The sequence below is a fragment of the Microcaecilia unicolor genome, chromosome 4 (genome assembly GCF_901765095.1).
Source record: "Microcaecilia unicolor chromosome 4, aMicUni1.1, whole genome shotgun sequence".
In the NCBI taxonomy this organism is placed as follows: Eukaryota; Metazoa; Chordata; class Amphibia; order Gymnophiona; family Siphonopidae; genus Microcaecilia; species Microcaecilia unicolor.
Window position 1 is genome coordinate 179,683,799 of NC_044034.1, and position 20,958 is coordinate 179,704,756.

General features: G+C 46.2%; 1 protein-coding gene across 3 annotated transcripts in view; it reads left to right on the top strand.

Moving 5' to 3' along the window:
• Positions 1-20,584, top strand: part of ST5 (suppression of tumorigenicity 5) — a 670,601-nt gene extending 650,017 nt beyond the window's left edge. For all 3 annotated transcript variants that reach the window (XM_030201020.1, XM_030201019.1, XM_030201022.1), the window contains 3 exons: positions 2,213-2,452; positions 7,951-8,037; positions 19,325-20,584. In XM_030201020.1, coding sequence (XP_030056880.1) covers positions 2,213-2,452; positions 7,951-8,037; positions 19,325-19,359 — 362 coding nt within the window. In that variant the 3' untranslated portion in view covers positions 19,360-20,584. The remainder of the gene's footprint in view (positions 1-2,212; positions 2,453-7,950; positions 8,038-19,324) is intronic.
• Positions 20,585-20,958: the final 374 nt, after the last annotated feature.

Sequence of the window (20,958 nt, forward strand, 5' to 3'; positions counted from 1 at the left end):
TGGGGACGACCTTTAAAATTGGTCCACTTGACACGGAATGACTCGATATTAATTTCTCCACCAATCACCAAAGGTGATAATTGCAATAAATTAAATAAATTAAGTATATATAAAAGATACCATATACTCAGAACACAAAGAGACCGTATTTTTAGCTTCAAAAAGGTTGATTTAATATACAATTGCACACGAGAGGTAGGTTTTTTAAAAGGATCTTAGAACAGAGAATTTGTGCAAAAAATAGAACAAAGTAACAGGTAGGTTAACTTACAAGTCCTTGTTACATAGTATGAACAGCATGAGGTAAGCACATGTTCAGGACAGGAGCAGTGCTTCTGCAGTGAGTGGATCTGAGTTGCTTGCAGCTGAAGAGAGAATCTAAATCTTGGGGAAACAGCTTTCGCTTTTATATCTTGCAAGCTGCAGGAGGATATGATCACAGAGTCCCAGCACCTGCTTCCTGGTTTGCACTGGATAACTTGCAAGGCATTATGGTTATTGTAGTCTGTTCACATGATCTGCAGATGTCCTGGCGTCCATTTGTCTGATAGTTGATGGGAGGGGCAGGTATACCTTTGACAAGCAAATGTCTTGTTTATGGTTTCCCCTCTGAAGTCTTTGTTATCAATAGCTGGAGTTATGCCTTTTCCAGACTATCTGTCTGCTGGTGGAGATGTCTATGTAATTCTTCAAGTATCCACCTTAGTCATTCTTTTGTTCAGTCTTTTTAGGTGGGAGGGCAGAGAGAGTTTTATTTCTCTTTGAAGCACAGTAACTTTTTGTCTCTGTTAAGTGTTTGTAATTAACTAGTCCTGCTATCAGAAGTCCCCAGGGAAAGGGAGATGAAATTCAGGCTAGCTGATCTCAAAGCTGTATTTTTATATTGTTATATATGATCCAACAAAATATCATGCTACATATTTCAATAATAAACTGATACCATTACACCCAGCACTATCCCCGCCTCCCGCCACCGGCTCTGCCACCCAATCTCGGCTAAGCTCCTTAGGATCCATTCCTTCTGAACAGGATTCCTTTATGTTTATCCCACGCGTGTTTGAATTCTGTCGCTTCTTCCTCTTTAACATCAGCAAAATTCGCCCCTTCCTCTCTGAGCACACCACCCGAACTCTCATCCACGCTCTCATTACCTCTCGCCTTGACTACTGCAACCTACTCCTCACTGGCCTCCCACTTAACCACCTATCCCCCCTTCAATCCATTCAGAACTCTGCTGCACGTCTTATATTCTGCCAGAACCGATATACTCATATCACCCCTCTCCTTAGGTCACTTCACTGGCTTCCGATCAGATACTGCATTCAGTTCAAGCTTCTCCTTCTTACCTACAAATGCTCTCAGTATGCAGCCCCTCATTACCTCTCTACACTCATCTCCCCTTACGTTCCCGCCCGAAACCTCCACTCACAGGACAAATCCCTCCTCTCAGTACCCTTCTCCACCACCACCAACTCCAGGCTCCGCCCATTCTGCCTAGCCTCACTATGCTTGGAATAAACTTCCTGAGCCCTTACGCCAAGCCCCCTCCCTACCCATCTTCAAATCCTTACTCAAAGCCCACCTCTTCAATGTTGCTTTCGGCACCTAACCTCTATACCTTTCAGGAAATCTAGACTGCCCCAATTTGATGACCCCTACTTGACTAACTGTACATTTGTCCTTTAGATTGTAAGCTCTTTGAGCAGGGACTGTCCTTCTATGTTGAATTGTACAGTGCTGCGTAACCCTAGTAGCGCTTTAGAAATGTTAAATAGTAGTAGTTAGAAGAAGCTCCTGTGCTGTCCATCTTCAGGCCTCAGACCAGTCTCTCATTTCTGGTTCCTGAGCCAGAAGATCCGGAGGATTTTTATACAGTTATTACAAGTGTTCTTTTGTATTGTTGCTGAGAAGGATTCTCCAGCCTGATGATTTACCTCTGATTGACCCCTGATGCAGGTGATAGCCAAAACACGGGGCCATGTCATGTTATGAATAAAACATCGTTTCCCTTGACTTCTGAATCCACCTGGATGTTACATCTGTGGCCTCATACACTCTCTTTTTACTTCCAGATGGAGTTAGTTGGAATTCATCAAAAATACTGAACTTGCTTGATGCTCTCGATGTGAAATTTATCTGAAGATACAGGTCCCTGGTTAGTGCAGGTGTTCAGCTTATGTCAGTGACCGCCCTTTTCTTTCGCCCCCCCCAGAGTGCAACACCCTCAATGGACTTGTTTCAGAAGTTTTCATCCGATTCTTTGTGGAAGCAACTGGCCACTATTCCCTCTTTTTGACTCAGAGTGAACAAGGAGAGCGTGTCTTTCAGAGGGAAGCTTTCCGCAAGTCAGTGGCTTCCAAGAGTATTCGCCGCTTCCTAGAGGTCTTCATGGAATCTCAAATGTTTGCTGGGTTTATTCAAGACAGAGAGCTCAGAAAATGCAGAGCGAAAGGTATGAGTTAATTTAATATGGGTTCTACTTTCGTGCTAAGAAGCAGATTTTTTTTTTCAAATTCCACACCAGTGATGTTTTAATGAAGTATAGCAATTAAATCATTATATTTTTTGCAATAGAGATGGGCTGAAAAAACACAATTCAAAATGAACCTTGTTACCTCAATAAGGTGCAGTCACCAGAAAATACTCACTAATCTTTTTTTTTTTTTTGGGGGGGGGGGGCTTATATGATCCATTTACAAGTTTGTTGAGTGTTCTGCTGTTTGGTGCTTAGAGACTCTGCCTAAAGAGTTTGCTGTTGCTGCCAAAAAATGGTCAGCTCAACGTTTGAAGCAGTTTCTATGGTTCTTAATTGTGACTGCACCTTATTGAGGTAACAAGGTTCATTTTGAATTGTGATTGAGTTTGGCTTCAAACACACTTAGGAATCATCATATTTGTTACCAAAGGCCAACTCTGACTTACTCTGCTGATCTTCCCACTGATCTGTAATGCACAGCCTAGGAATAGTTCTCTACCTATGCACTTCCCCTTTTCCAGTATTGTTCAGTTAACAGCTAAGGCCATACCCAGGGCCATCCTTGTGGGGAAGATGGGGAGTCAAGGCAGTCACCACCATGATAACCCTGCATCAATTTTTTGGCCATGTCTTCCCTCCCATGAGGTGTGAGGCAAAATAAAAATTTTTTTTTAAAAAGCTGGGTTACTACTCTCTCTGACTGAACATCTGTGGGACCTAGAAACGCATGTGTGCCTTGGTGCCATTGGGTTGACATCACCTAGTCATTCAACTGTTATCCTTAGAGAACAAATATTGCAGGTAATTGACTTTGTATACATAATTTATGCCATCAAATTAAGGGTCAATGGAGGGTTGTTAATGCCCTAGGCAAACCTTCAGTATTGTGCCCACTCAATTAGGTTTCAAGTCTCCTAGCCCCCTCCATCCCCCCCCCACTCCACAAATTTGATAATTAAAATCATTATCACACCACCACTACCCCAATCAGAATGATCCTATAAAAACATATAATTGCACATCAATATTTCAGATATTAACAATATTTTAGAAATTGTCCTATTTAGGTTAGTCATTTACCAAAGCTTCCTGTATGCATGCTGATTGTTTGAGCTAGTGTGGCAGTCAGGGCCTACTATTTGTTGTTGTTTTCTACCCCTCTAGAAACTGCATCTTTAGGCAGTCACCTAGTCTCCCCAGTGTTAAGCTGGCCCTGGTCCAATTTTCTTCCATTTCATCAAGCAGATCAATCCATAGACTGGTGGGTTGTGTCCATCTACCAGCAGGTGGATATAGAGAGCAATCTTTTGCCTCCCTATATGTGGTCATGTGCTGCCGGAAACTCCCCAGTATGTTTTCTATCTCAGCAGGTGTGTGGTCACACAGCAGCAGCTCTGGCTAGGTCTCCAAGCCTAATTGTTTAGGTTTTGTTGAGTACCTGGGGTTGAGGGCTCTTCGTCAGCAAGTGTAAACCTGGTGGTGCCAGGTCCCTCCTTTTCTCCCCCCTCCTGCTGGCTCTGTTTAAAAAAAAAAAAAAAAACCCAGAAATATAGACGTCTTTGAGAGAAAAACGTCTTTTGTTTGCAGCTGCTCACTGGGACTCCAAATCGTTGCAGCTCGGAGTGAGAAGCAGGTAATTTTACCTTTTTACTAGCGGGCAGGGGGTTCCCCGAACGGTCTCCATGTGGCTAATGGCGTCGGATGGCAAGGGCGCGAAAAGACACTCCCCAGAACGCGTATGCGCTTCTAGCGGGGAAACGGGGGGGTCCGAAGGCAGTCGCCTTTTTTGGGCGCCTTTTCGGAGTCAGGAGAGTTCCCAGGGTTTTCCTCCAGTGCGGCAGTTTTTCCCGCCTTAGGCGCCCATCCCCCACTGGCCGCCCTCCCGGTTGTGGCCGGCCACGCTGCTCAGACAGCTTCTTCTTGGGCCGCCCTCGAGGTGGGAGACGTTAATAGAATGGTCGCCCTTGACTCGGGCGATGGTAAAAAGTCGGTAAAATTAAAGCACCATTCTTCCTGCACGGCTCCTTCGTGGAGTGTCACAACGGACCCCATTTTGGATGCGCAGCGCGCCTTCTACCCCGCTCTTGGGAGCGCAGGTTGAGAGTGCCTCTAGGGCCGTGGCCCAGGCTGCAGAAGTGCACAGACTGGGGGGTTTCTCCCCTGAGTTCATTTGGCTGCTGCATCAGGCTTTTCTTATGCAAAGCGCTGCCCCTGCTCTCCTGTCTGATAAGGGTGATGAGGCTTCTATGATCAAACGCCCTCGGGTGGATCTCCAGGCCCTAGTGGACTCTGTCTCCTCTGATGTGGATGAGGGCAGCGTGTCTGATTTCTCCCAGAGGTCCTTAGCGGATTCTATGGAGGAGACTGATCCTTGCTCGGATGGAGCGGATGACCCCTCTGCAGCGCAGCTTTTTCGCTCAGAGGATTTGCCCAACCTGTTAGTGCAGGCCATGAGCATTTTGAAAATTTCCTCTCCGGAGGAAGGCCCTCTCTCAGCCTCAGCTGGCTCTGCCATTATGCTGGGAACTAAGCGCCCGCCTAGAACCTTCCACGTCCATGAAGCCATGCAGACTTTAATTTTGGCTCAATGGGATACCCCTGAAGCGAGCCTTAAAGGTAGCCATGGCCATGTCCCGTCTGTACCCTCTGCCTAAGGGTGAATGGGAGGCCTTTCTCTGGCCTACAGTGGACTATTTAATCACTGCGGTGACTAAGAGGACGGCTCTGCCGGTGGAAGGTGGCTCTGCCCTGGAGGACGCTCAGGACAGGAGATTGGAGGCGGCCGCCCTGAGTTTGCAAGCCTCGGTTTGCAGCTCCTATGTGGCCAGGGCATGCCTGACCGTTTTGCAGCAGACTTCCCCCTCGGATTCGTCCTTGAGGGCGGATTGGCCGGCCCTAGAGTCGGGCTTGGCCTACTTAGCAGACTTGCTGTACGACATCTTGAGAGCCTCGGCTAAAGGTATGGCTCAGACAGTCTTGGCTCGGCGGTGGCTATGGCTTAAGCACTGGTCGGCTGACCATGCCTCAAAATCTCGCCTAGCCAAGTTGCCTTTTAAAGGCAAGCTGCTGTTTGGGGACGAGCTAGACAATATCGTGACGGAGCTCGGCACGTCTAAGGGTAAGAGGTTGCCGGAGGTCATGGCACGGGCCGGCAGTGCTCGCCCTGGTTCCTCCAAGGGCCGATTTCAGGAAGCCCGCCGGTATCGCCCGGGCAAGTCAACCTCCTCTTCCTCCTCTTCCTTCAAGCGGAACTTCTCCCCCAAGCAGCATTCCTTTCGCAGGGACCGCCGTCCCGGAGGTTCGTCCTCCGGCCCTCCCCCAGGGTCTCGTACCCAATGATGGGGCCCTGGTCCATGGCCCAGAGCAGATAGGAGGAAGGCTATCCTCGTTTCTGGGGGAGTGGACCAGGGTAACTGCAGATGCTTGGGTTCTGGAAGTCATCAGAGACGGCTACAAGTTGGAGTTCTGCCGGCCCTTGAGAGACGGGTTCGTAAACTCTCCCTGCAAGTCTCCAGTCAAAGCAGCAGCAGTGCAGCAGACTTTAGACAACCTAATCCGCCTGGGCGCGGTGGTCCCAGTGCCAGTAGATCAACTTGGCAAGGGACGTTACTCCATTTACTTTGTGGTGCCAAAGAAGGGAGGTTCTGTTCGGCCTATTCTCAACCTCAAGGGAGTCAATCGGGCCTTGAAAATATGGCACTTCCGGATGGAGACTCTCCACTCCGTAATAGCTGCGGTGAAAAAAAGGAGAATTCTTGGCATCCTTGGACATCAAGGAAGCTTACTTACATATTCCCATCTGGCCGCCTCACCAGCGCTTCCTGCGCTTTGCAGTCCTGGGCCGACACTTCCAGTTCAGAGCCCTCCCGTTCAGGTTGGCTACTGCTCCGCGGACCTTCTCCAAAGTAATGGTGGTCATCGCGGCTTTCCTCCGCAAGGAAGGAGTGTAAGTCCATCCCTATCTGGACGACTGGCTGATCTGAGCCCCCTCTTATGCAGAGTGTGGGAGAGCTACGGACAGGGTTGTTGCTCTTCTGAGCTCCCTGGGATGGATCGTCAACTGGGAGAAAAGTCAGCTGCACCCGACTCAGTCCCTGGAGTATCTGGGAGTTCAATTCGACACCCAAGTGGGCAGAGTGTTCCTGCCAGACAACCGGAGTGTTACAGTGAGCTGCTGCTTCCTCCCTCCCACTTTGGCGGTGTTTGGGTAAGCCAGCTCCTCCCGCGGTTGCGGTAGCAGGATAAGCCATATCCCCCCGCATCAGCGGGTGTGGTGTCCCTCCCCCGCTTCGCGGAGATGAGCTGGACGGATTCCCCTCCCCCGCTTTGGCGGTGGTGAGCTGGGCAGAGTGTCCCTTTGTGGGTGTAATTCTCTAAGTGCTGAGTTCTGCGGATGGAGCTTTGATATCGACATACTGAGGAGTTTCCGGCAGCACATGACCACATATAGGGGGAGGCAAAAGATTGCTCTCTATCTCCACCTGCTGGTAGATGGACACAACCCACCAGTCTATGGATTGATCTGCTATGATTAATGGAAAGAAAATTATCAGGTATGATACATAATTTTACCTTGGGAACTAGCAGAAGAATTATGAACTTGTATATAGTGCTACATTACATTACAATTCTGATTTATATCCCGCTATCACCTCACAGTTCTAAGCAGGTCACAAAAGGTCAAGAGGCCAGGACAATCTCTGGGAATTAAAAAAACCTTACATAAAATATGACTAACCTGATATTACTAATCTTCTTGTGAAATGCATTTCTTAAATAAACATGTTTTGAGCTTCCTTCTAAATGTAAGATACTGTTGAGGAAATAAGTAAAATTTAACAAAATCCCTCCAAAGCCTTGCTGCTTAAAAAGCCAATGATTTCTCAAAAATCGCTAATCGCTTCTTTCCTTTAACTGAAGGGAAGGCAAATAACATGATATTGCCAAACCTTCTAAGTCTGGAGACAGCACCAAAACAAAAATGTGACAAAAATAATCAGGAACCAACCCATGTAAAACTTTAAACAAAAAAACAAACATGTTGAAAAATAATTCTGACCTCTGTTGGCAGCCAATGCAACCTAATATAAAATGGAGATATTCTTTCATATTTAGAAAGTCCAAAAATCAAGTGAACCACCCAACACTTTACCAGAAAACAGTGAATCATGTTCTGGCATACAGCACAGGAGAAGAGCAAAAAACAGCCACTTGAATGAAATAAGACAAAAGATAAAATGAAATGTGGGATCAGAAAGCATACCAGTTTGTTTGTTTTTTTTTGTTTTTTTTGGGGGGGGGGGGGTTATTGCTTCATCCTACTATACTTCCCCTGTTTGGACAGTTGAAATTTAATTAATAGTAAGCAGAGAAATGTAATTGCTAAATAATGTATTAGACTTGCAAAGGCAGCAGAGCCAAGGTTACTATTTTATATAAAGAATGGACTGATTTCTGCTTTTCATTTTCCATAGGTCTCTTTGAACAGAGGGTTGAGCAATATTTGGAAGAACTTCCAGACACAGAACAAAGTGGCGTTAACAAATTCCTGCGTGGGTTAGGTAGGTAAAGTGTGCACAGCTAGTGTATGGGCAGGTTCAGCGTTTAGATGACAACGAAATAAAAAGTTGTTTGTGGCTTAGAAACTGTTATTCAATTATTTTGTGAAGCGTTTTATCATAAGGACTTCAAAGAATGTGGTTTTATAGCACATATCGTAGCTGCTACTGCTCCTCCATCATGAGTGAGATGCTGAACCATGACTGGGAGCTTTTTGAAACTTCTAAGACCAGAGGTGGGCAACTTCAGTCCTCTAGGGCCACAACTGAGTCGGGTTTTCAAGATTTCCACAATGGATATGCATGAGATGTACTGTTGCTTCCGTTGTATATAAATAGATCCCATGAATATTCATTGTTGAAATCTTGAAAACTCAACTGGGTTGTGGCCCTTAAGGACTGTACTTGTCCACCCCTGCTCTAAGAGCAGGTGAAAAGGGAGAGTGGGAGATAATGGAGCTTGCCCTGTTTCTATTTTGTGGCGCCGATTAAATGATGGAACTCCATTTTATGCTCACTGTTTCTCAGAAACAATGCAAAGGAAGTTTATTTCTCAACCTCCTTCAGCCTCATAGGCACAAGTTTTCCCTTGAGTAGGAGGCACTTCCCACTTAAGTACTCATACATTTTTCAAATAAAAATGTTTATCTTCTGGTATTGCAAACACGTGGCAATAGTTATCTCTATGTAATGGAGGAAAAAGCCTCTGTATCCTCGGTCAAGAAATTATTATGTTTTGACTCAGGGGGTGAGATCTTCATTGGCTAAAAAAACCTCATTTTTGATGTGTGCAACTTGAATTTCTATGTTATATTGTGCAATTACTATTTCTTCATATATAGTTTGATATTAGATCATGGAGTGGCCTAGTGGTTAGGGTGGTGGACTTTGGTCCTGGGGAACTGAGGAACTGAGTTCAATTCCCGGCACAGGCAGCTCTTTGGTTTTTTTTTTTTTATTTATAATTTCAAATTTTTACATTACAAGATAATCTTGTTTCAGAAAAACAGACAAGAAAATATTTTGTAGAATTACATTTTCCACTTAAATACAGCAATACAAGATTACCAATAATTGTCTTTTTTTTATATCACAAAAAACTTTAAAGAGGGGGCATGAATAAAGATAATGGGGTTAAATCTAAAAGAAAAGGAAAATTATAACAATATAGATAAGCTTAGCATGATCTTTCCATCCATCAATTCTTTAACTCAATCAGGGAATTACCGTAGGGGATTTATATCTTCCTAGAATCAAGAAAAACTCTTAACTGCTCTGGCTGAAAGAAAATGTATTTTAAACCTTGATATTTAATAGTACATTTACTAGGATAATTCAAAAAAAAAGGAGGCACCCAAATCTTGTGTCTCCTTTCTCATACTCAAAAACAACTTTCTAATTTTTTGTGTCTGTTTTGTAACATCTTGAAAAATGTGTACAGTTTTACCACAGAACAGTTCATTCATTTTACGAAAGTATATTCTTTTAACAGCATCCACATCCTGCTGAAAAACAAATTGAACCACTAAAGTCATTCTTTCTGATTGCTCTGATAAAGTAGTTTCAAGCAGGTCGGATACATTTAGAGCTGTTCACGCCTCATTGGTTATAGATATATCAGAAGGTTTATTTCTTATATAGTAGATTTTATTTATTGGAGGTAACAAGTCTGAGGAAAATTGTAAAACTTCAACCAAGTATTTTTTAAATGCATCCAGAGGTGGTATTCCATTTTCCCTCGGAAAATTTAATATGTGCAAATTTAATCTCCGATTGTAGTTTTCAATTTGATTAATCTTTCTAGTTATTATAGTTTTATCTTTTATTAACTCTGAAGATAAATCTTGCAGCTTTTTCACATCCTGATTAAGCTTCGTTGTTTGAGTAGTGAATTCCTTTTTAATATCAGCCAAAGACTCAGAAAAATTATTCATAGTACTCACTAGGGAGGAAAGTTCCTTTGTAGATTTCTCAACGGTAACCGCCAACTGTTGGAGAACTGTCCAAACGTTTTCCAACGACACCGTCACAGGCAGCTCCTTGTGACTCTGGGCAAGTCACTTAACCCTCCACTGCCTGCAGCATTGAGCCTGCCATGAGTGGGAAAGCGCGGGGTACAAATGTAACAAAAATAAAAATAAATAAAAAAATAAAGCACTTACCTTATTATTCCGACGGGGTCCCGTTTCGCTGTTTCGACTTTGTCAAGGAAACAGACTTCGTGCTTATGCTGGTATCTGTAACAAAAGTAAACCACTGCAATGAGCCATCCTCCGGTCTTGACATGACTGATACATTGTATGTTCAAGTATCTAAACAGTCCAGTATAACCTTCTTTTACTATAACTAAACAAGCACATAAGACGAACTTACTGCAGCGTGACTCCTCTTCGCTGTCCTCTGCAAGCCATACAAAAATGGTACCTGAATTTATTGACACTGTGACTCACGGGTGAGATCTTCATTGGCTAAAAAACCTCCTTTTTGATGTGTGCTTGTTTAGTTATAGTAAAAGGAGGTTATACTGGACTGTTCAGATACTTGAACATACAATGTACAACATACATCCATGTCAAGACCGGAGGATGGCTTATTGCAGTGGTTTACTTTTGTTACAGATACCAGCATAAGCACGAGGTCTGTTTCCTTGACAAAGCCAAAATGGCGAAACAAGACCCCGTTGGAATAATAAGAAAAGTGCTTTATGCTGTAATATCAAACTATATATGAAGAAATAGTAATTGCACAATCAAACATATAAACGGCGAGTGACCGTACTCACTTGCAAATGCGCAGTAGAGACCTCTGCCCCGCCCCCACGTCAATACGTGATGACAGGGGGGCGGAACACAGAGGGTCTGTACTGCGCATTGCTGAGGGAGGGACACTGCCATCTAACGCTCCCCCCACCCGAGTCGCCGCCGCCGCCCACCTTCTACCCGGTCAGGCCCTCGCTCCACTATTGAAACAGCGAGGGTCCGGGAACGCAGCACTGAGCTCTGCTGAGCTGCCGACATCGCCCTTCCTTCTTCTTCTCTGCCTCTGTCCCGCCCTCGACGACGTTACGTCACACAAGGGCGGGACAGGCAGAGAAGAAGAACGAAGGCCGACGTCGGCAGCTCAGCAGAGCTCAGTGCTGCGTTCCCGGACCCTCGCTGTTTCAATAGCGGAGCGAGGGCCCGACCGGGTGGAAGGTGGGTGGTGACGGCTCTGTGGGGGGCACGAACTTGGAGGGGGAGGGGCAGCGGCGAACTCGGCAGTGGGGGCGGGCCTTTCAACCCCCCCTTCCTATAATAGCCCGTTTTTACGGGCTCAAAGTCTAGTATAACATAGAAATTCAAATTGCACACATCAAAAAGGAGGTTTTTTAGCCAATAAAGATCTCACCCCGTGAGTCAGAATGCAATAATTTCTTGACCAGGGATACAGAGGCTTTTTCCTCCATTACATAGAGATAACTATTGCCACATAGTTTGCAACCATCGTTTGGACATTAAGAAACACTTGTATTAAATATTGTGGTTGATTCCTATTTTATAGTGAAAAGTTATCTTCTGGTATTACACAGCCAACTTGTGAGATGAAAATTACCTATATTCTATCTTCAGAAATATAAATTAGGACAAATACATAAACAAATCCAGTTAAACAAAACAATAACATTATAAAATATAAGGGCTGTTAACATCCAGAGACTACTACTGGTCCTAGTATTGCAACAATTTCATCACATCTCCTCCAAAATATAAAAAAAAAAAAAACTAAAAAAGACAACCTTTAAAAACTTCAGAATATAAACTTATCTTTAAAAAGCAGTCTGTAGCTCAAGCTGTCAGTGCAGTCCAGACAATGGAGGTCCAATAATCACATGTGTGTCAAAGAGAGAAAAATGAAATTCTTAATTAAATGGGGATAAAAGTGTATTGGTTGACTTTTATCAGTGATGTCTCTTCAATTTTTGAAACTTAGCAAAACCTTACTGCTGTATAGAAGTAGTACTGAAATTGATCTACTGAAACACATAAGATACTCGTTTTCATTTTTTGTCTGTGGGATATGAACTTTTGGTTATATAAGGGGTCTTTTACAAAGCGGCGGTAAGCCCAACACGGGCTTATTGCTCACTAAGCCGGAAATACCACCGGGCTACTGCAGCAGCCCAGCAGCAGTTCCCACCCCCAGCATGGGAGCCTGGGTTAGCGCAGTAGCCTGTACCGCCACCTCAATGGGTGGTGGAAAGTGCTCCCCCCCCAAAATGGCCACACAGCAAGTGCTTCACTTACCGCATGACCATTTCTTAAAAAAAAAAAAATGAAAGACAGCCTTTTACCCGATGCGGTAAAAGAGGGCCTCAGCATGCATGAAAAACATGCGCTGCAGGCCCCCTTTTATCGCAGCTTGGTAAAAGGACCCCAAAAGTCCTTATATAGTCAGAAGTCAGTGCAAAGAATAAAAACAAAACTGTTTCTGGGGTATACAAACAGCAGTGAAATTCAGTTACTCTCCATATAAGTTACCTATGTAAGCCCTGGCAGCCCTATAAGAATTATAACTTTATATAGGTAACATCCATATAAAGTTATAGGTGTGTATTCAGTAGTCGCACTGTATTGTTACCTCCACTGAATAAAGTTCTGCGGCTGGTGTTTGGTTGGACCATTGTGAGCACCTTCTAAGGGACACAAACATGCTAAAGATTGTCTCAGCCTTTGTGTTGTGACCAAAAGAGATTAGCATTTAAATCTTCAGTCCAGAGCAGCTGGCAATGTCTTGCACTGCAAAGGTGATAGTCAAATTCTACGAAGGAGGGATGATGGCTGCCATGACACCTGCTAGCAAAAGAGCAGTGCTTAGGGTGTTAATCTCACAGGAGACTCCGACTCCCCCATTCAACTCCCAGCTACCTAGGCATATCATCCTGGGAGCATGGGGAAGTTTAAAAGTAAGACAATATTAGGTAGTGTCTGATTTTACTACATGGCTATCTAAACCTACCTCACTAAACCTTCCAATTATTAAAGTCCACCTCCATACTAACCTACCTAATACCTTCTTCTCTCTTCCCTTACTTAATCTCTACACAACACTAAGTGTATCTGATATCATGTAATGACAATGTCATAACAAACTCTGTAAGCCACATTGAGCCTACAAATAGGTGGGATAATGTGGGATACAAATGCAATAAATAAAAAATAAATAAAAATAATAAAAAGTGTGTGTGTGTGTTCAATCGAAAAGTGATGATCCAGCTTGCTCATAATATAAATTCTCCGAGGACAAGCAGGCTGCTTGTTATCATGACTGGGTGACGTCCACGGCAGCCCCCCCCCCCCCCCGAACGGAAATCTTCCTAGCAACAAAGCTTGCTAGAGCCTTCGCGCGGGCGCGGCCATCTTCCCGCCTCTCGCGTGAGAGTCCTGACAGTTCTTTTCTTTCCGCGGTAAGGGAGAGACTGCCTGCGGTCTTTCTCTGTGTGCCCCTGAAAAGAGCCTTTGTTCGCGGTCTTTTTCCGCTTTCTTTCAGTTTTTTTGCTCTGGAGCTGTTCTTTTTGAAAAAAAAAATCCTTATTTCTTAGTGTTTTCCCTCTTAAGTTTCCTTTCATTTCCGTCGCAGCCCTCTTAGGCCGCACGTACGCGTTTCTCCTTTTTGTGCCCTTCTTTTGGCACCATCGAGAACTTTGACTATTTTTCCATCCATGACATCAAGGATTCCCAGCGGCTTTAAGAAGTGCGGTCAATGCAACCGGGTAATCTCAGGAACTGATCCCCACTCGTGGTGTATCCAGTGCCTTGGGCCTGACCATCGCCCAGACACGTGTAAGTTGTGTCTTTGCCTTAAAAAGCGGACACAGGCATCGAGATTAGCTCAGCAGGACTGTCTGTTTGGAGCTTTGCCCGGTTCTTCGGCGTCGACAGCGGTACCGAGGTCGGCGTCGATGTCGGCACCAGAGATGGCATCGACATCGGGAGCGCAGGTAATGGCTGTCCGGAGACCACCACACGCTGGGAGCAGTGAGCCATCGAGTGGGTCTCCACCTGCCTCGAATTCTCTTCTGTGCAGGCCCACAGGGACTGACCTCTTTCGGACCCGACCCCGAGGAAGCGTGTGGATTCCACATCCTCCTCGTCAGTACCGAGGAGTTTCGATGTCGTGCCTCGATCGAAGGCTAAGAAGCATCGCCATCGGTCTCCTTCTAGACACGGTACTGGGAGCTCCGGGGCATCGAAGGATTCGGCACTCGGGAAGCGTCGATGCCAGGAGGACCGCTCCCCCTCCGTTCAAGAGGTGTCGGTCTTTGGACAGCCTGGTACCGCCTCCTCATCCCTTGCAGATTCTGCCTCCAGCTCCTGCACCGGCCCCACAGCCTTTCCCGGCAGAGACTCTAGACGAGCGCCTCTGAGCCATTCTCCCAGGTCTCCTGGAAAGCCTGCTGTGTCAGTCTGTTCTGGTACCGGGGGTGCTTGCGCCCTCGGTACCGTTGATGGAAGCGGCGGCTGGCTCTGTGCCTGTGGTGCGGTCTCCGACGCCGGTACCGCTTGCGGTATCAGTGTCTGCTGCCACCCAGGTCGATTCCCCATCGACATCGCTGGAGAGAGCTTCATCACCGCCTGCACGGGAGTCGACTTCTCTACATCGTCATCGAGGACGTGGTTCCTTGGTGTTGAGACGGGCTCGGTTTCAGACTGCAGTCAGAGAACTCTTGTCCGATACCGAGGAGGAGGCCTCGTGGGAAGAAGAGGAGGATCCCAGGTATTTCTCTTCTGAGGAGTCTTATGGTCTTCCCTCTGATCCTACTCCTTCCCCAGAAAGAAAGCTTTCTCCCCCGGAGAGTTTTTCTTTCTATTGATTTGTCCGGAAGATGTCTGTGGGCATTCCCTTCCCTGTGGTGTCTGTGGATAAGCCCAGGACTGAGATGCTCGAGGTCCTTGACTATCCTTCACCACCTAAGGAGTCATCCACTGTCCCTCTGCATAATGTCCTTAAGGAGACATTGCTAAGGAACTGGATGAAACCACTATCTAATCCCACCATCCCCAAAAAAGCTGAGTCCCAAGATCGGGTTCACGGAGAACATGAGTTGATGAGGACACAGAAACCTCACCACTCTATGGTTGTGGATTCCGCTCTTAAGAGAGCCAAGAGTTCTAGAGATTTTGCCTCGGCGCCCCCCACCCCCCCGGGACGAGAATCTAGAACTCTGGACTCTTTTGGGAAGAAGGCCTATCAGTTCTCTATTCTTGTGTCCAAAATTCAGTCTTACCAGCTCTACACAGCATTCACATGCGGAACAATGTGAAGCAACTGGCGGACTTGGTGGATAAGCTCCCTGTGGAGCACGCCAGGGCTTTTCAGGAGGTGGTCAGGCAGCTGAAGGCATGTCGCAAATTCCTGTCCAGAGGTATTTACGATACTTTTGATGTTGCATCCAGATCTGCTGCTCAAGGTATAATGATGCGCAGACTCTCATGGCTGCGTGCCTCTGACCTGGACAATCAAACCCAGCAGCGGCTTGCGGATCTTCCTTGCCGGGGGGGATAATATTTTTGGCGAGAAAGTCGAGCAGGTGGTAGAGCAGCTCCACCAGTGGGAAACCGCCCTTGACAAACTCTCCCACCGGACGCCTTCAGCATCTACCTGAACAGATAGACAGTTTTTCAGGGGAAGGAGGACTGCTCCCTATGCTTACAATAAGCGTAGGTACAATCCACCTTCCCGACAGCCTTCTCAGGCTTAGCCCCAGCACGCTCATTTGCACCAACAGCGTGCGCCCAGACAGGCCCCTGCAGCTCCCCAGCAAAAGCAAGGGACAGGCTTTTGACTGGCTCCAGCTGAGCATAGCTGCCATAAAAGTACCTGTGCTGGACGATCTGCTGGTCGGGGGAAGGTTAAAATATTTTCACCAAAGGTGGCCTCTCGTAACCTCCGACCGGTGGGTTCTTCAAATACTCCGGTCAGGGTACTCCCACAATTTGATCTCCAGACCTCCAAATTGCCCACTGGGAGCACAGTCCTTCAGCTTCCAGCACAGGCAGGTACTTGCAGAGGAACTCTCCACCCTTCTCAGCGCCAATGCAGTCGAGCCTGTTCCACCAGGGCAAGAAGGACTGGGATTCTATTTCAGGTACTTCCTTGTGCAAAAGAAAACGGGGGATGCGTCCCATCCTAGACCTAAGGGCCCTGAACAAATTTCTGGTCCGAGAAAAGTTCAGGATGGTTTATCTGGGCACCCTTCTGCCCATGATTCAGAAAAACGATTGGCTGTGCTCTCTGGACTTAAAGGGTGCTTATACACACATCCCGATACTTCCAGCTCACAAGAAGTATCTTCGATTTTGTCTGGGGACTCAACACTTCCAGTATTGTGTGCTGCCCTATGGGCTCGCCTCTGCACCCAGGGGTGTTTACAAAATGCCTGGCGGTGGTTGCAGCGTCGCTACGCAGACTGGGAGTGCACGTGTTTCCTTACCTCGACGATTGGCTGGCGAAGAACACCTCGGAGTCAGGAGCTCTACAGTCTATGCAGATGACTATTCAACTCCTGGAGTTACTCGGGTTTGTCATAAATTACCCAAACTCCCATCTCTTTCCAGTTCAGAAACTAGAATTCATAGGAGCTCTGCTGGACTCACAGACGGCTCATGCCTATCTCCCAGAGGCAAGGGCAGACAATCTTCTGTCTCTTGTCTCCATGGCCAAAGTGTCTCAGCAGATTACATCCCGGCAGATGTTGAGACTTCTAGGTCATATGGCCTCCACAGTTCATGTGACTCCCATGGCTTGTCTTCACATAAGATCAGCTCAGTGGACCCTAGCTTCTCAGTGGTATCAAGCCACAGGGGATCTAGAGGATGTGATCCAGCTCTCCACCGCTTTTCACAATTTCCTGCAATGGTGGACGATTCGATCCAATTTGGTCTTGGGATGTCCTTTCTAAATTCCTCAGCCACAAAAAGTGCTGACAACGGATGCATCCCTTCTTGGGTGGGAAGCCCATGTTGATGGGCTTCACACTCAAGGAGTTTGGTCCCTCCAGGAAAGAGGTTTTCAAATCAACCTCCTGGAATTGCGAGCGGTCTGGAATGCTCTAAAGGCTTTCAGAGATTGGTGTCCTATCAAATCATTCAAGTTCGGACAGTCAGGTTGCCATGTACTACATCAGCAAGCAGGGGGCACCGGATCTCACCCACTGTTTCGGGAAGCCGTCCAGATGTGGTTTGGGCATGCCAGCACGGCATGCTTCTCCAAGCCACTTATCTGGCAGGCGTAAACAACAGTCTGGCCGAGAGATTGAGCAGGATAATGCAATCTCACGAGTGGTCGCTCAACTCAGGCGTCGTACGCAAGATCTTCCAAGAGTGGGGCATCCCCTCGGTGGATCTTTTTGCCACTCAGCTCAATCACAGGGTCCCTCAGTTCTGTTCCAGACTTCAGGCCCACGGCAGACTAGCATCGGATGCCTTTCTCCTGTATTGGGGGAAGGGCCTTCTGTATGCGTATCCTCCCATACCTCTGGTGGGGAAGACTTTGCTGAAACTCAAGCAAGACGGGGGGACCATGATTCTGATTGCGCCCTTTTGTCTACATCAGATTTGGTTCCCTCTTCTTCTGGAGTTGTCCTCCGAAGAACCGTGGAGATTGGACTGTTTTCCAACCCTCATTACTCAGAACGAGGGGGCGCTTCTGCATCCCAACCTCCAGTCCCTGGCTCTCACGGCCTGGATGTTGAGGGCGTAGACTTTGCCTCCTTGGGTCTTTTTGAGGGTGTCTCCCGAGTCTTGCATGCTTCCAGGAAAGATTCCACGAAGAGGTGTTACTCTTTCAAATGGAGGAGGTTTGCTGTCTGGTGTAATAGCAAGGCCCTAGATCCTCGCTCTTGTCCTACACAGACCCTGCTTGAATACCTTCTACACTTATCAGAGTTCATCTTAGTGCAATTAGTGCTTTTCATTATCGTGTAGAGGGTAAGCCTATCTCTGGACAGCCTTTAGTTGTTCGCTTCATGAGAGGTTTGCTTTTGTCAAAGCCCCCTGTCAAACCTCCACCAGTGTCATGGGATCTCAATGTCGTCCTCACCCAGCTGATGAAACCTCCTTTTGAGCCACTGGATTCCTGCCATCTGAAGTATTTGACCTGGAACGTCATTTTCTTTGTGGCTGTTACTTCAGCTCATAGTCAGTGAGCTTCAAACCTTGTTAGCCCATGCTCCCTATACTAAGTTTCATCATAACAGAGTAGTCCTCCGCACACACCCTAAGTTCTTGCCGAAGGTGGTGTCTGAGTTCCATCTGATCCAGTCAATTGTCTTGCCAACATTTTTCCCCATCCTCATACCCGCCCTGCTGAACGTCAGTTGCATACATTGGACTGCAAGAGAGCATTGGCCTTCTATGTGGAGCGGACAAGCCCCTTCAGACAGTCCGCCCAAATGTTTGTTTGTTTCTTTCGATCCCAACAGGAAGGGAGTTGCTGTCAGGAAATGCACCATTTCCAATTGGCTAGCAGATTGCATTTCCTTCACTTATGCCCAAGCTGGGTTGACTCTTGAGGATCATGTCACGGCTCATAGTGTTCGAGCCATGGCGGTGTCAGTGGCCCACTTGAAGTCAGCCACTATAGAGGAGATTTGCAAGGCTGCGACGTGGTCATCAATCCACACATTCACATCTCATTACTGCCTGCAGCAGGCTACCCAACACGACAGTCGGTTTGGGCAGTCAGTGCTGCAGAATCTGTTTGGGGTTTAGAATCCAACTCCACCCCCCTAGGCCCATTTTTGTTCTGTTCCAGGCTGCACTCTCAGATGTTTCTTCGTAGGTCAATCCTTGTTATGTCCTCGCCGTTGCGAGGCCCAATTAACCTTTCTTTGTTGTTTTAAGTGAGCCTGGGGGCTAGGGATACCCCAGTCGTGAGAACAAGCAGCCTGCTTGTCCTCGGAGAAAATGAAGATACATACCTGTAGCAAGTTTTCTCTGAGGACAGCGGGCCGATTGTTCTCACATACCCGCCCACCTCCCCTTTGGAGTTGTCTTTGTCCTTGTTTGCTTTGATATCGAACTGTCGGGACTTGCGCGCGACGGGCGGGAAGATGGCCACACACCCGCGCGCGCTCGAAGGCTCTAGCAAGCTTTGTTGCAAGGAAGATTTCCGTTTGGGGGGGAGCTGCCATGGACGTCACCCAGTCATGAGAACAATCAGCCTGTTGTCCTCGAAGAATACCTGCTACAGGTATGTATCTTCATTTTATCTGCTGCCAAATGTTAACTGTTAAAATCTGTGTTTTCCACAGGAAATAAAATGAAGTTTCTTCATAAGAAGAATTAACTACATTCTACTGATGTGTACACCAAAAGACTATTTATAACACTATGCATAGAACACAAGCAAAACTTTTGAAATCTGGAGAAAAAAAACCTCAAAACAAATTACTAAACAGAATAAGCTGACTGAAGCTTTAAAGGACTGCAAATGCTGCTTGGCAGTGACCCAAGAAGTTGTTTTATAATGGCTTTTTCCTGTACTTGGATATATATTTTGTAAATATGCTTTTTTTTCCTTTTTACTGAGCAAGAGAAAACTGTGGTAATGTGTATATTCCTGAGAAATAGAGGTGCTTCTTTCTTTAGTATGAATTGAGGTTTATGCTTGTTACAAGTAAATAGCAAACTATGTGCCACTGACTTGCTCAGCAATAACACTGACTTAAGGCAGCACTGCACTCTAGCCTACTTGAGAATCTTCTCATCGGTCTCTGTTGCCAATGAGGCAAACTGCTGCCAAAGCCAATTTCCACCCCCCCCCCCCCCCCCCCCCACTTTCTTTTCACTCTTCTGTCCACTCTTCCCTTCATCCATCTGAATGTATTCCAGGATGTTCCAGATTCTGGAAAACATATTCTCTCCATCTTTCCTTACTTGTCCAATAGGTCAATTTAGAGAAAATCCTTCTTGAAGGGCTGACTATATTGAGTAAGAAGCCATAGACCAAAACAATTGGGCAAGAGGCTAAGAACTTCTTCCTACAAGAGAATGTTAAGAAACTAAAATTTGCATCCTTGTATGTTTTATGGCTTAATAAACCCTCTCCCCATTCGAACTTCCCTTCCTTGTGGATCTTAAGCACCTCACCTCTGTAGTGTGCCCAGGTCATGTCAAAGTCTTTTATTAAACTGTACAGCACTATATATTTTTTTTTTTCACTCTGTAATTTCCATTGGGCTTTCTGCTCATTTGGAGCAAGGGCTAGGAGCTGGCACCTTGAGCAGCCTTCATTTGCAACTACCCAAGGATTTTTTCCCCTTGTTTTAATAATCCTCCAAAGTAATTTAGTCCAGTTGTTGTAGCAACAGTCCTTGGCCTGGGGACATGCACTTTTCAGAACCCCACGCTCATGGGCCCTAAATGCAGCCTCTATGAGTTGCCATAGTGAAATGATTATTACCAATCTGATTGTTCCATTAGGGCAAAGGTTCTCAACCCGGTCCTTGAGACACACCCAGCCAGTCAGGTTTTCAGGATGTCTATAATAAATATGCATGAGATGATTGCATGCACTTCCTCCATTGTATGCAAATCTACCTCATGCATATTCATTGAGGGCATCCTGAAAACTTGAGTAGCTAGGTGTATCCTGAGGACTGAGTTGAAAACCACTGGACTAGGAGCTGCTTCTGCAGTATCCGGAGCCCTAGCCAACCCAGAGTGGCCTGAGAATCACACTCAGTTACTTCAGCATGGTAGAATACACAATAGCCACTGAGCCAGTCCTAGAGAACAATGTTTTATTGCTGTACAGTCACCAGAAAAATATCCCTCCAGACAGCTTTTGAGATGACTTGGGTTGAAGGGTTGATTTCTGAGGGAATGTTCTTTTTACTCTTTTGGGATCTTGCCAGGTACTTGTGACTTGGATTGGCCACTATTG